This window comes from Alligator sinensis, unplaced genomic scaffold, assembly GCF_000455745.1.
Source record: "Alligator sinensis unplaced genomic scaffold, ASM45574v1 scaffold651_1, whole genome shotgun sequence".
NCBI lineage: Eukaryota > Metazoa > Chordata > Crocodylia > Alligatoridae > Alligator > Alligator sinensis.
The window spans coordinates 953158-966983 of NW_005842014.1; the positions used below are offsets into that span (position 1 = coordinate 953158).

Here is a 13826-nt window from a genome sequence, read left to right on the forward strand (position 1 = left end):
CATGAATAGTTTCAGTTTTGAAGATCTGCACTGTTTTGACCACAACTGTTTTGTCCTCAGTTGCTTTCCCAGATTTCCTACAACATGCCAAGGAGGACAGATATTTCCTCTGACAATTCAGTAGAAAAGAATCCTACACAGGCAGGCTCAGGTTTCTGTCCTGAGAACAGGGTGCCTGTAACATGTGCAGGGAGGCTGTTCCAACATGCTGTAATTACAGTGCGTTGGAGCAGATTCGATTAATTGAGTCTGCTGAGCATGCTAATTAATGTGCTCCAGACAGTCCCCACATCTCATGTATCAGTGTCCCTGCACTTGAAAATGGTGTGAGGGGGTACTTTAACTAAAGTTTGTTCAACTGGCCCATTCTTCTGTTTGGGGATTTGCATTCTACGTAGCAGGGTGTGATACTGAACTGCTGCATTTGCTTTGATGTGATTTCTAAGCATTTTAGTAAAAATGCCATGTTGATTTAACTAATTACCCTAAAGGATGTCTCTCTCTGTCAGCTTGTGAGCTTCCAGAAGGGCCAGAAGGATTCTTCACAAGTTTTCAACAGGTTTATCTATGGAGAGGTCAGTTTGATCATGAGGTACCACTTGTGTAAAATCATTGTTAATGAGAAGAAAACTAGCTCTATCATTCTGAAACCTGTGTAAGAAGCTACCATGGTGATGCAGGCCACTCTTTGCATGGCTAGGTACAGACAGTCAAAAAGCTTGAGGCTGAATCGATTCAGTCTTTGCAGGTTAGTCCAAGATGCACAGATTAAAGTGAAACAGAAGTGAACAGACATTTTAGAAATTTACTTCTGATTCAGGAAATGGGGCCACATGCCTGCAGTGGCTCAGACCAGAAGCAGGGTGGGGAGGGAAAGGATGGACAAGAGCATGGCTTTCTGGCTGTGTGTTGCCTTCCTCATCCTGTTGCCCCCAAGGTCTCTGGGATTTACAGTCCAGATTCACAGTAGCAGGACTCTGCAGGGTTGCTCATCGGTTCCTGCTTCCAGGTGCCTCTTGGATTTGTAGTCCACAGTTGCAGCCAGCAGTTAGCTTGAGTGGGGGAAGGGGTGTTTAACCCCTTCCCTGGCCCCAGACCCCAGCCAGGGTTTGCCTGTGGGGAGCAGTCCCTGCAAACCCTGACTGGGGTCTGGGACCGAAGTTTCATAAACCGGTGTGTGAAACCACACCTTGTGGCCTTTCAGCTGTGTGCATCTAATGTACAGAGATTGAATGGTTCTTAATTATGAATAGATATTGAATTTCCTGGATTCATTTTTGTTCACCAGGATGGGATTTCCGAAATGCTTGCAGAAGGATGGGATTTCCAAAAGCGCGTAACAAATTTACAGCATTTTTGAAAATTTCCCATCAGAATAAGAAAATTGCCTTATCAGAGCACACCAATGACTGTACTAATCTCGTTGCGTCTATACGAGTAGCCAATGCTGGACTCATCAGAGAGGACAGTAAATCCTTCCTCCCTCCCCCCATAATATATTGCAACTGTACCACACATGGAGAAAAAAATCTTTTTAACTTCAGCTGATGACATTTGTATATAACTTTGATGTACAGGGACAGATAAACTCTACTTGTGGCTTAACTAGTTCAGTGCAAAGATGTTATCCATATGGTTGTTTTTTCATTTGGTAAAATTTATATATGTAGTTTGCCATCATAGAGTTGGGCTGCTATGTTGCCTGTTAATTTGTTCTATATAAGTTAGCGAATTGTTAAGGCATCAGTGATGGCCATGTCTTAAAGAAAAACTTCAGATAGAGCGTGAATATGAGCTTAATTGCCATTGCATTTCAGGTTCCAATATGATTACCCGGAGGCCGTCCTCTGCATGTGGTGCTGCTGTTCTCCAAACACAGACTGGCCTAATGTTATCAGGTACAGAAATAACAAGGGGGAAACTTCTGGTTCTATGTATTAAACAAGAAGAATGGGATTAAGGAGATGTAGAATTGAACCATATATTCCTAAAACATTTACTGCCAAATGTAATGGTTTTCTCTTCCATGGGGAATGTGATTAGGTTTAGATACATTTGTTCAAAACAAAACTTGCTGAAATTGCTTTCCAGATTCACATCGTTTTTCATTTTCACATGTCTCTGCACATAGACAGGCCAGACCAGAAGTGGAAGAGCTGAAACATCACAGGAAAACTCTTCTCATGACATTTTCAGCTGAATTTTCCAGATGCTGGAGATTTGCCTTGTTCAAATAAGCTTTTGAGTAAACACAAAGGGCTGGATTCTCAGCTGGTATACATCAACATATTTATGCAGCTATGTAGATTGACAGTAGAAGATGGCCTGGTCCTGCAAACTTAGGGGTGTCTAATGGAGCTAAGCATAAAATGAACATCAGACCTTTCATCCACACACATTGGAGTTTGGAGAGGTTTCTTGGGTTATGTAGTGTATCTGCTGTGCCAGGTTCTACTCTTGGTTATGACAACACAATTCCACAATAACTTCATCAAAATCATTAGTTTCTCGTAGGCGCCTGACAGATTTTACATTTATCTGCAATTGATGGGACACAGCCTGGCCATTGAAAAGCATGCCATGAAGTCTGGCATCGGTGAACCTTTTCCCCAATGCTGGGCAACCCACCATATCTTTAAAGGCCTGAGTGCATGGGGAGCCTGGCATTGTGGAGTGCCACCAGTTAGAAAGGACACTTCAGGAAGTGCATCTTTGAAGTCCCTGAGGTCATGTTTCCTTTGAAGGTCTGCTCCCAGGCTCCTTGCACTCTGGCATTTGCAGAACTGGGGCCTGCTGAATTTTTTGTTGGATCCCAAAAATCACTCAGTTTTTGAGATTCAGTGTAAAATTAATCAGATCTCAATTGCACATTTACATAGACATCTGCCCTTAGTGTATACCAGAGAAGAACCAAGAGAAGAACTTGAACTCATGATAGCAGCATTTTAACACATCATGTTATGTACTTTCTCCTTGAGCTTTGATGGGTATCTATGGGAGGTGATGTGGTTTAATGTATGTGCAATAATAAAACAGGTCAGGTATTTGATTTTCCTGCTCTGGTTCACCTTTTTGCAAAGTATAATTCCTATTTATTGTTCTGCTAATTGTATGAGCTCCCATACAATTAGCAGAACACAAGTCTAGACTTCAAACTGTGGAGAAAGTACAGTTAAAATTTATATTAAGTTCATCTTTCAGTTACCTGTCAAGACATAAATCTAGGCCTAGGGGATTCTCCATTTTCTCTGCGACAACTGATGATATCATTAAATCCCAAAGCAATACAAGGAATGCAGATTTCTGCACTATGATTTAAGTATTAGTCATGTTATGTGCTATTTTAAGAGAATCTTAGGAAACCAAAGGCTTGAAACTGGATTTTGACAAGTAACAAGGCATTCAGGTAATCTCTCAAAAATAGCAATTGCTAAATCTGGAGGAAATTTATGCAAGAACCAAGCACTTTATCCCTGTGTGATTGTGTTTAGAACTCAGAATTTTTCATATTTTCGCATAAAAGAAGAGACATAGCCACTCTGTGCACTTTAGGACATGATCACATGGGTTAGCATTTGTTCTTCAAGTATTAGCTCTGCTTTAGTTTTGTGTTTACATTTTTCAGTGACTTTAATGCTTCAGGGACTAACACAAAAGTGCAACAGAGCCAAAGCGTTGTTTGATGAGGTGTGCGCATGCTATTTGACAAATAAGAAGGTAGTTATTGAACTGGAAGGCGATCACTGAAGTGTAGCAAAAAATATTCAGAGGTTTGAACAAGCTATTACTTATGGGGAAATGATTAAAAAAGAGCTAGAAATAGCTGAGGTTGGCTCAGAGAGCTCACAGAAAGCAGCTTTTGAAGAATCACATGCACACCAAAGATATAGAAGAATTATATAGAGTTGTGCATGGGAGCATAACTAGGAGTGTGGGATTATATTATTAAAAAGTACATTTAAGCTTACTAGTAGGAAAAACTTTTTGACAGTGGGGTGTGGACTAGCTTCTCCAGAGAACATATGGAAACTGCATGGCTTCAGACAGTGAAACGTGACCTGGATAAAATACTAGAAAATATGTTTTGAGGGATGATCCTTCTTTGACATCTAGATGGGCTGGAGAAAACAATAGAGTGTTGTCGTTGCTGATGGTTGCGATTCTTTTTCAATGTTTGGATGTTGGAGATGTTATGAGAAGACTAGGTCATGATGAGGTTGAGCCTCTTTAATGACTTCGGAGAAAAGAAAGATAAAGTCGTGGCACAAAGCCCAATAAAAAATACTGAGACAGCTCTGTTTCAAAGCCAGTCCTTAATGTCTTGTGCACTAGTTACACTGTGAAATGAAGAGTGTTATGTATAAACACTCCTAATTTATTCCAGATTTGTAAATAAATACTTGCTCTTTTTTTTTTCCATCTCAGAATCTGCAGGAGAACTTTTCTCTGTCATGGACAACAACCTAATACAAATTGACCAGAGCCGTTCCCTCCCGGCCCAGGAATACTGGCTCTTCAAGCACAAGTTCTCCTTAAAGCAGGCAACACGCTGGTGTCTCACTCGTAAGAAGTCTAAACTACTTCTATTCTATAGGAGAGTGGGGAGATATACAATGAATTGAAGTGTTTTAATAACTCTCATGGTCATGGCTGTTACACTTAAACATTTTTTCAAAGGCAAAGCAGCAAATTCATGTAGGAATTAGGCATTATAATCACAAGCCTCACTGAGAGGCTGTTCAACTCATACAAAACTGCCAACATAGCCCCCACTCCATTTCCCCCCCTACTCTTGCCTCCCATGGCAAACACTGGCACTTTATTACCAGTGCATTTTCTCTGGATGTACGGCAGCAAGAGAAACTAGCATAAGCAGTGTTCACCGTGTCACCTGTGCAGCTTAGATGAGAGCATTAGAAACACTGTGGTGTCCTCTACATGAATGCTGCACGCTGTTTGAAGCAGGGCCCCAGAGAATTACAGGTATCATTTTTTTCCTAGTGTAGACACAGCTACTCATAACTTGGGCTATCTATCTCACTCCCAGGTAGACAGTAATAGAGTAACAGTCAAAAAAAAGTTAGTTATAAAAGGTGAAGAAATCCAGTGCTGCAATAACTAAGAAATTCGCTCGATCAGTTCATTAATTTTTTTAAAGCACGTTATTATCATGGGATGAATTTCAAGGTAGATTGCTAACAAAACTTCTAAAAAAAAAAGTTTGAGCATATTTTTATTTTGTTTTTAAACCCAAAGAAATATACATATGTCACTGATGCATCCACTGTTACTGAAACGATTATGTTGTGAACTAGTAAGGAGATAACACTATCTATTGCTTTTGTTTTATGATGCCATTTTTTTACTCAAAGATTATCTGAAATAAATAAAGCTTGTGAACTAGCTCCTTCTTTCTGTTGTCCCCATTTAAAGTGACTTTATTGATGTCAGTGAAATTATTCTGGATTTCCAGTAGTGTAACGTACAAGAAAGAATTTGTCCCTGTTTTTCTTATACAATAAGAGCATAATCATAGAGACCTCTGTCATTTGCTAGTATGTAGCTGAGTGATAGGTTTGCTATTCAGAATTATTAACAAAGATATGAAGGGGAATGAAGAAAGGAACAAACACTGTGATTTTTTTTCAATTGAGCTTCTCTGCTGCCTAGGCTGTACACAAGAGGGTGCGTTCTGTCAGCTGGTGGATCTTCAGAACACCACAGGCACCTACTTCGTCTGCACCCTCTATCCAGAGGCTCAGGTCTGCGATAACTCCGTCAATAAAATCCCTGACAGCTGCCAGATTATATTACCTCGGGAACCTCAGGTTGTACATTACAAAAGAGGTGAGCTTTAATTTGTGTGTTGCACTGTATATGTGTGTATGTTTAGGCCTGTGCGAAGCGGCTAGTATTCACTTCAGATTTGAGTTCGGCCAATTCGGGGGGGACTAATTGGATTCAGTGATTCAAATTACTGTCCCAAATTGATTTTGCTGAATTTGATTTGGAGATTTGGCTGCTGCAGAATCTCTGAATTGGTCAGACCCCATCCTCCACCCATTCTCCCAGCCCCATCAATGGCTGCCTTGCCCAGCCCCAGCTCCCAGGTCTTTAAAAAAAATAAAGCCCCACTCACTGGCTGCTGCCAGGCGGGGTGGAGGTGGGGGTGATCCCTGCTGTTGCCCACTTCCCCACACTGTGTGGGGGGGCTCTGCCATGAGCCCCCAGAAGCCCCAATGGCCGCTGCAGCAGCAGCTGGTTAGTGCAGAACTTATTTTTAAAGAACAGGGAGCTGGGTGGGGTTATGGGCAGGGGAGGGCTGGGAGAGTGGGCAGGGGTTGGGGGTGATCAGGAGGTTTGGGGGGAGCAGGCAGAGGATGGGGCCTGCCGCGGGTCCCCCACATGGTTCTCTTCCCCCCCAGCCCCCAGTTACCAGCATGGAGTCTGGGTCCAGCTCTATGCCGTGGCAAGTGGGGACTGTCCGAATCTCCGAAGTTCTCCAAATCTTTTCCGAATCAATTTGGAGAGCTTCGAATTAATTTGGACCTTTTTATTGGTCTCCTAATCCAATTTGGATTTGTAGGTTCAGCCACCGAATCAGGCCAAATCTCTTCTGAACTGAATCAGCACCCGAAGCTTCGCATAGCCCTAATGTGTATTCCCGGTAGTGTCAATCAGCATCTCAGCTTTTAATTTCAAGGCTGTTAGATCAGAAGGCAGAAGTGAATTCTATCAAGGAAATAAACATTGAAGTAGAAAAGTTTACAGAAGGTCAGAAAAAATTCCAGGTAACCAAATCCAAAGCTGATGGTAAGGAATTACAGAAAGATCTCACCAAACTGAGCAAGTGGGCATCCAGGTGTCAGGCAAAATTTAACACTGATAAGTACAAAGAAACAATTACCCTAACTGTATATACTCAGTGATAGATTCTGTATTAGCTGTTACTACTCAGGAAAAGAGCTCTTCAGATCATTGTGGAGAAATCTGTTCAGTGTCTAGTAATGATCTAACAGCAAATAAAATGTTGGGAATCATTAGGGAAGGAACTGTAAACAAAACAGGAATACCATTATGCCATAAACCATGATGTTCCCATCTCTTGAATACTTGTGCAATTCTGGTCCCCACCTCTCAAAAAGCGTATGAGAAGGTCAAGGGAACACAAGTAAGGAGTGGCTTGTGTAAGGAGGAACTGAAAGGACTAGTTCTCTAAAGCATGGAAAAGAGACATCAGAAGAAGGTTGTGATAGAGTAATGTAAAATCCAGGGATGGTTAATAAGGCACTGTTATGTACTGTGTTTATAACATAAGGATTATGGGCCACTTTGTGGAATTAACAAACAACAATACAAGCAAAAGGACGTAATTTTTATATATTGCACGATTAGTGTGTGGAACGCATTTCCCATAGGATATTGTGGAGGCCAATATTATGACCAACTTGAAAAGGGGAATAGACTTATGGGGGATAGGTCCATCAGAGGCTATTAAATATAACAATTAAGGATGCAACCTACTGTTGGTGCCTTGGAGCATGAGAGGTGATGGATCAGTCGACACACGTCTGTTTCTAATATTCTTCATCCGAAGCATCTGCTACTTGTCCTTGTTGGACACACGATCCCAGGCCAGAGGGACTTTTTGTCTGGCCTAGAATGGCAATTCATACCACTATGGACATAGCCTTTCATCTCTATGTAGAGTTAGGATTAGTGAGTGGAAAACATCTAGTATCATTTGGTGGTCAATGTGCTGGTGATATCAAGTCAGTTCTTACTGGAAAGGTATTCACAAAACCCCATTGCACTGTCTCTCTCCATCAGAAGTTTTCAGACCGTTATCCACTATGGACAGTATTTGAATGTCTTTGAGATGTGTTCCAGTTCTATCACGGAAACATTGCTTTTGCCTTTGATGTTATGTTTACTTCATAATTTGAATAATGTGAACAAGAAGTAACTTTCCTGTGGGTTTATTTCCCCAGTCACTCTAGGAGCAACTGTGAAGAACTTCTACACACGTTTGCCATTCCGCAAAGTAACAGGAATCGCAGTAAGAAACAAGATTGACCTGAGTGGGAAAGCCATTTCCGATGGGTACGTTTCAACGTGGCTCAGTTTTGTTATCCTGGGGCCTTGGCCATGTGCAAATGCCAAGACCATAATGTGCCAGTGGCATTTCTGTTAAAAATATCAAAGAAAAGAATAGCAGTATGTGAAAATAATCAATACAAACCCTAATCACAGGATTTTGAGTGAATTTGCAATGGGTGTAACAGTACTATCTAGTATGCGTAATGTAATGCCGTACAGTTATTCAATCAGCCCACTGAAATGTTGGCAATAACACACAAATTAATCTGTGCTAAAATTTCAAGTACAGCCATCAAAGTAATGTTCTAAATAACTAAATTAAGAAAGCAAATGTTTATTGACTGGGTTATACATCACAGCTGAGCTCTTGTATATGCAATGCAAAGAACTAGGCAGTGGTCCTTTTTGGCAGGGAATGCAGACTTTCCATAACTCCTCATCACAATGCGTTGGCTCTGTCCTTGGGAGCCTGTAAACCCCACATAACAATTGTAAACAAGGCTGTAGCAATAACATCTGATCAACTGTACTAAACTCCATAGTGTTTCTTCTCCTTTCCCCATCAGGTTTTTTGAATGTGAGCGTTGGTGTGATGCTGACCCCTGTTGCATGGGATTCGGGCTTTTAAATGGCTTACAGTCAACAGGTACTTTTTTCTGATGTTATATCATTCATTGTTCAGTCTATATTCATTTCTATATTCATTTCAGTGTGAGATGACCATAATAAAACCCTTGCAAGATCTTATCCAGGTCCAAGCATAAGTAATGTTACCTTCTTCAGGGCCAAAGCAAAGGGTGCTGAGCACTTCAGTTCTTACAGATAACACTGATTGGGAATGATTTCTTAGCAGTGCTATAGATCTATATTATATATACAGATAGTATTTAGGCAGCCTGATAAAAGATATATTGTTACAATGTATCACTTGCTAGCCCTCTTCTTAAGACTTTGTTTGAATGCATAGGGTAATTAGAAACCCAGATCTTACTGAAATAAATTGGGAGCTGGGCACCTACTTCCCTTAGTTGTTTTGTAAAGTCTTAGCCTTTGGCCAGATCTTTTCTGTACAACTTTTCAAATTGTCCACCACTTATTTTTACCTGAGTATTTTGGGAGGTTAATTTGAGACACCAAAGACAACATTTTCTTCCAAGATCTATTAAGTATTCATTTTTCCTTTCTAAATTGTATTCAGAATAAATCCATACATGCCTAAAATCTGTTTATGTACTCCTCCATTCAGGCAGAATAACAATATTGCACACATTGCCTAGTTCTGTGATCTCATTAAATCCAAACTCTTCCTGAAATATTGTTTTAAGTTGTGCTGTGTTTTTAAACTCTAATTTGAAAGGAAAGAAGAGGGGTAGGGGGTCCAATTTTGCTGATTGGTCACCACAGTTTTCTTTATATTTCTCACTGATTTTTGTCATTACTAGCATTTTAAAGATCCACCACTAATAAACTCACTTGGACTTTTCATTATTGACTGTAGTGGAAGCGATAACAGGCTTTAAATGACAGAAATGCAGTTGTGCTGCACAGACACGTAACAAAGCAGTTGGGTACCTGGGGCAGTGGGACATCTGGGGTAAATGATTTGTGGCTGTCACCAAGCTGCTAACATAATTGTTTGGTTGCTGCAGCAGGTGATATCACCCTTCCCCACTCCCTTCCCAACAAATCTACTCCCAACGCAGTTCCCCAGGTCACTCTGCACTGGCAAGGGGATGTCCTGAACAGTCTGATCATGCTCCCGGTAAAGTTATCACAGAGACTTCCACTGATTTCAGTAGGCTTCAGACATAGCCCTTGGTGCCTAGTCCTGTTTCCACTGAAATGAAGAAAAGCTTCATTTGTAACTGCAGTAGGAGCAGGATCTAGTCTTAATGCTGTTCAAAGGGCATTTCCCTCCCTAATTTCAGAGTCTTGGGGGTTTGCTTGTTTGCAGCTCAGTAGAACCAGAAAAGCAGAACCAGAGTATAGACTGAACAATTTCTTAACAATGTTACTTTAAATCTGAGAGCTGCTGCTGTGGTTTGAGTAACTGGACATGTTCCTGGCAGGTGGCAAGGTGTTGTGCTTGACACTGAATGGTTTAGGAATCCAGACCTGTGCTGAGGAAACAAGGAGCGCTTGGCAGGTTTCAGACTGCAGCTCTTCAGATGCAGAATCCAATACATACCCATTTGGCTGGTATCAGAAGCCTGGTGAGTAATGCAGCTGGTTTTCCATTGTGGAGTGTCCTCTGCTTGATATTATTTGGTTTGTTACAGTAATGCCCAGAGGTCTAAGGCTGCAGGATTGGAGCTGATTTGTTAGCAGCTGTACAGACACACAGTAAGAGACAGACCCTGCCTTAGAAGTCACAAGATAAAAGGCAAGGCAGAAAAGGTGGGGGGGTAGGAGGAGGGAGTGAGACTGAAAGGCCTGTTTTTATACCAGATTTTACAGGTGGAAAGCTGAGGAACTAAGAAGTTAGAGGACTTTCCAAAGATCACACAGAAAGTCTGTGGAAAAACCAGTAGTCAAACCATGAACTTCTGTGTCCCAGCTAGGTTCATCACCAAGAAGCCGTCCTTCCTCCACTTCCTTGATCTATAGGCAAGATCTATTTCTTGCCCTTCCCATTGTCTAGGCTAGTCAACATTATGACCCAAAAAGGCAGAAATCAGACTCAGGTCTGGCTCCAGAGTTCCAGATTTACATCTGGGGTCTTGGTTCGGACTCATTTCTGAGTAATAAAACTGCTTTGTTTTGCTTGTGATGGCAGGCAGGTTGCAAGGATGGCTGCCTTGAGGAAAAAGACTTGCACTAAAAAGCTAAACTGCTTTATAATCTCTCTCTGTGTGGCCTGTAAAACCAGGCAAATCTGCCGCGCAGACGTGAGAGAACACATGGAAGGCTTGTGTTGCTGCGGAGTTGACTGAACTCTGTTCGGTTTCGTACTGTAGATTTGTTGAGCTAATTAGAATGACGCCTGCAGTTGGGTTTTTATGTACCACATTTCAGCCAAAATAGCTGACTTTCTTCATCATCTTCCTGGAAAGTATTTGATTATACTGAGCAGCCAGGTCTGTGCTGTCTGTCTGCGTGCCCACAGTGGTATTCTGTGTGTAGGTGGAGTTCCACTTTCTTGGGCTTTCTGTTTAATGCAAGTGAAACTCTAAGAGAAATGAAGGTTTATATGGGTCTGATGCTACAGTGCTTACTCAAGCAGACTAGAGCAGGCCTAAGGCCATGAGTAAGGATTGTTCTCATTCTCCTGCAACCCTGTCAGTATGCTTCAGCAGTGGAGCCTCACTGTTAAACAGTAGGGCTCTACAAGGATGCACTGGGCAGCTTATGGGGATGGGGTGGCAGGAGCAGGGGAGAGTCTTTGTACCAGACTATGGGGGTAGAAGAAACTAGTCCTGCTCCACCCGTTGACATCAATGGTGAGTTTGTTGCCAGTTTCAGGAGCAGAATGAGATTTCAGGGTTGCAGAATTCTTGTCTGTCTAGTGGTTCCTTCCTGATATTGTTGATGGACTTTCTTGCCCCCTCCATAGTGCAGTAGTAAGCTTTCATGTCTTGTCTCAAATTGTAAATGGCTGTTGATGAGCTATAGATAGGTGCAGATTTCTTTCAGTCCATATCAGTGTTACCATTAGCATTTCAGATTATTAGGTCTGAAGCCTTATTAGGACTGAAGTATTGAGCCACTAATTCATCAACATTTATATTACTAGTATGCTTTGCCTTTTCCATATTTCAGCTATGGAAATTGGAGTGATGAGTTTAGGTTTATTAAAGATTTGTATTGTTTGGATCTTGTTCCCCAGTGCTGAGTCTCAACCTCACTTAGAGCACCAGAGCATGTACTGTGGGGAGTAGTGCTTGCTTTGGCAGGAAGCTGGGCTACATGGCCTAAGCAGTCATCTTTTACCTGTAGCCTCTAGTATGTGTTCGTAAAGCAGACTGGGTGGTGAGTACAAGCCAACTCCTGCATTGCAGCATCACAGCACAGACATAGAACATCCCCCCTCATCAAAGCTTGTCTGGCAAAAATGCCAAAGAGTTGATTCTTGTTTTGTTGGTGCTTAGTTATAGTCTCAATGTTTTACTCCCTTGTATGCAAGAGGCAAGGATTTCTTAGGATGAGATGCTCTTCATTGGGTCCTTCCTTGTATTCAAAAGGTTTTTGAACTTTATCCCAACTACATAGCTGGCCCAATAAAAAATATCACCCTAAGAAATCCTTGCCTCTCATAATTTCTGGACCATCACAGCTATGACATCACTCTTCTATTACTCCCTAGTCTAGTTTTAGTCAAATAATTCACACCTATAAATGTGTTTAGAAGTACTAGTATCTCCATTTCACAGATGGGGAGGTGAGGCATTGTGAGGCCCTAGATCACAATGGAGGACAGTGACAGAACAGGAACCTCAACCTAGGTTCTCCAGATCCTCAACTAGGCCCCTAACTTGACCATCCTTTTGATTCTCAGATTGTCCTTCTTGTTAACAAGAAGCCAGGCTTTATGTCTAGAGAGTGCTTGTTTCTTCCAATCTAGGCATTGGTCCTATGGGCAAAGGACAACAATAGAAGACGTCGCCTACTCAGTAGTGTAACTGAGGGCAGGCTACAGAGGCAGCAGCCCTGGTTGCTACCTTTTGGGTTCGGGTGCAAAAGCAATGGTCTTAATCATCACGGCCTTAGGCACAGAGCTGTTCTGCTATGCCTTTCCATCTACTTTACAGAGAGGAACTGCAAAGAAGAGCCTCTGGTGCAGACAAAATAGAAGTGGAAGAGATATGTGAACTAGCGGCATATTTTATCTTAATAGGGAGGAAGTTTTAGAAGTGTTTTCCCCCAGTTTTGTTCAGCACGGCAGAAATATGCACAGATGTTAATGCAAATAAAGATATTTGCAGACAAAAATTTGTATCGGTTATGCAGGTGTGTTCCATCCATGGCAATAGGAAGAGAAACAATTTTGAAAGTGCTGAGACTGAAAAAGAAAATGAGTGAAATCTGGAAGAAAGCCTTATTCACTAAAGCTACTAGTAGGAGTTTTATGGCAATAAGGGCTTCTGGATTTAGCCTGCTATGCAGGATTTCTTTTGTTGCAGAAACTTATTTAAATCATCTTGCGGCATTTCACAGTAGTTGAGGTGTGAGATGCCTACTGTTTGCATAGCTCCGCTGGTTAACAGTCTGACTATGCGCCTTGTTACATGGTCATTTTGGGCAGCTCCTGGAGCTCTTAGCCCCTAGATTATCTGCGTGTTAACACCTGAAACTGGTTTTAATCATTCATTAGGTGGCTTAAGCTAACCCCACTCAAGGGCAGGATTCTGTCTGATCCATGTTACTCAGCTTGTGTTACACTAAGGTGCAGCCACTTGGCTATACCAGTGTAAGCACCTACTTCCCTGCTGGGCCAGATTGGGCCCACTGACTCTCTGTCCCACCCCAGAACCCTGCCCCTGGTGCCTGCTTTCTTCTTGTTGACCACACTTTCTATCCTGGAAAGCAGGCAAGGAAGGGTTTACCTGCATGTCCTGCTGCCACCACCTCTGCTGCTGCTCTCCAGGCTTGGCTCAGCCTAGTGAAGAGGTGCAGCTCAGCAGCTGTGCCAGTGGGACAGACAGTGGAGGAGGGCATAAATAAGTGGAAGCCAAGGGTGGGAGGAGTCTCAGGGGCAGGGGGTGGCAAAAATTGGGAGAGCCTTTGGT

At 42.1% G+C, this 13826-nt stretch overlaps 1 protein-coding gene across 1 annotated transcript in view; it reads left to right on the plus strand.

Moving 5' to 3' along the window:
• Window positions 1–13826, plus strand: part of TG (thyroglobulin) — a 209880-nt gene that overhangs the window by 84759 nt on the left and 111295 nt on the right. Inside the window, exons 27-33 of the mRNA XM_006021995.3 lie at window positions 510–575; window positions 1818–1898; window positions 4426–4563; window positions 5671–5847; window positions 7992–8103; window positions 8667–8746; window positions 10170–10313. Coding sequence (XP_006022057.1) covers window positions 510–575; window positions 1818–1898; window positions 4426–4563; window positions 5671–5847; window positions 7992–8103; window positions 8667–8746; window positions 10170–10313 — 798 coding nt within the window. The remainder of the gene's footprint in view (window positions 1–509; window positions 576–1817; window positions 1899–4425; window positions 4564–5670; window positions 5848–7991; window positions 8104–8666; window positions 8747–10169; window positions 10314–13826) is intronic.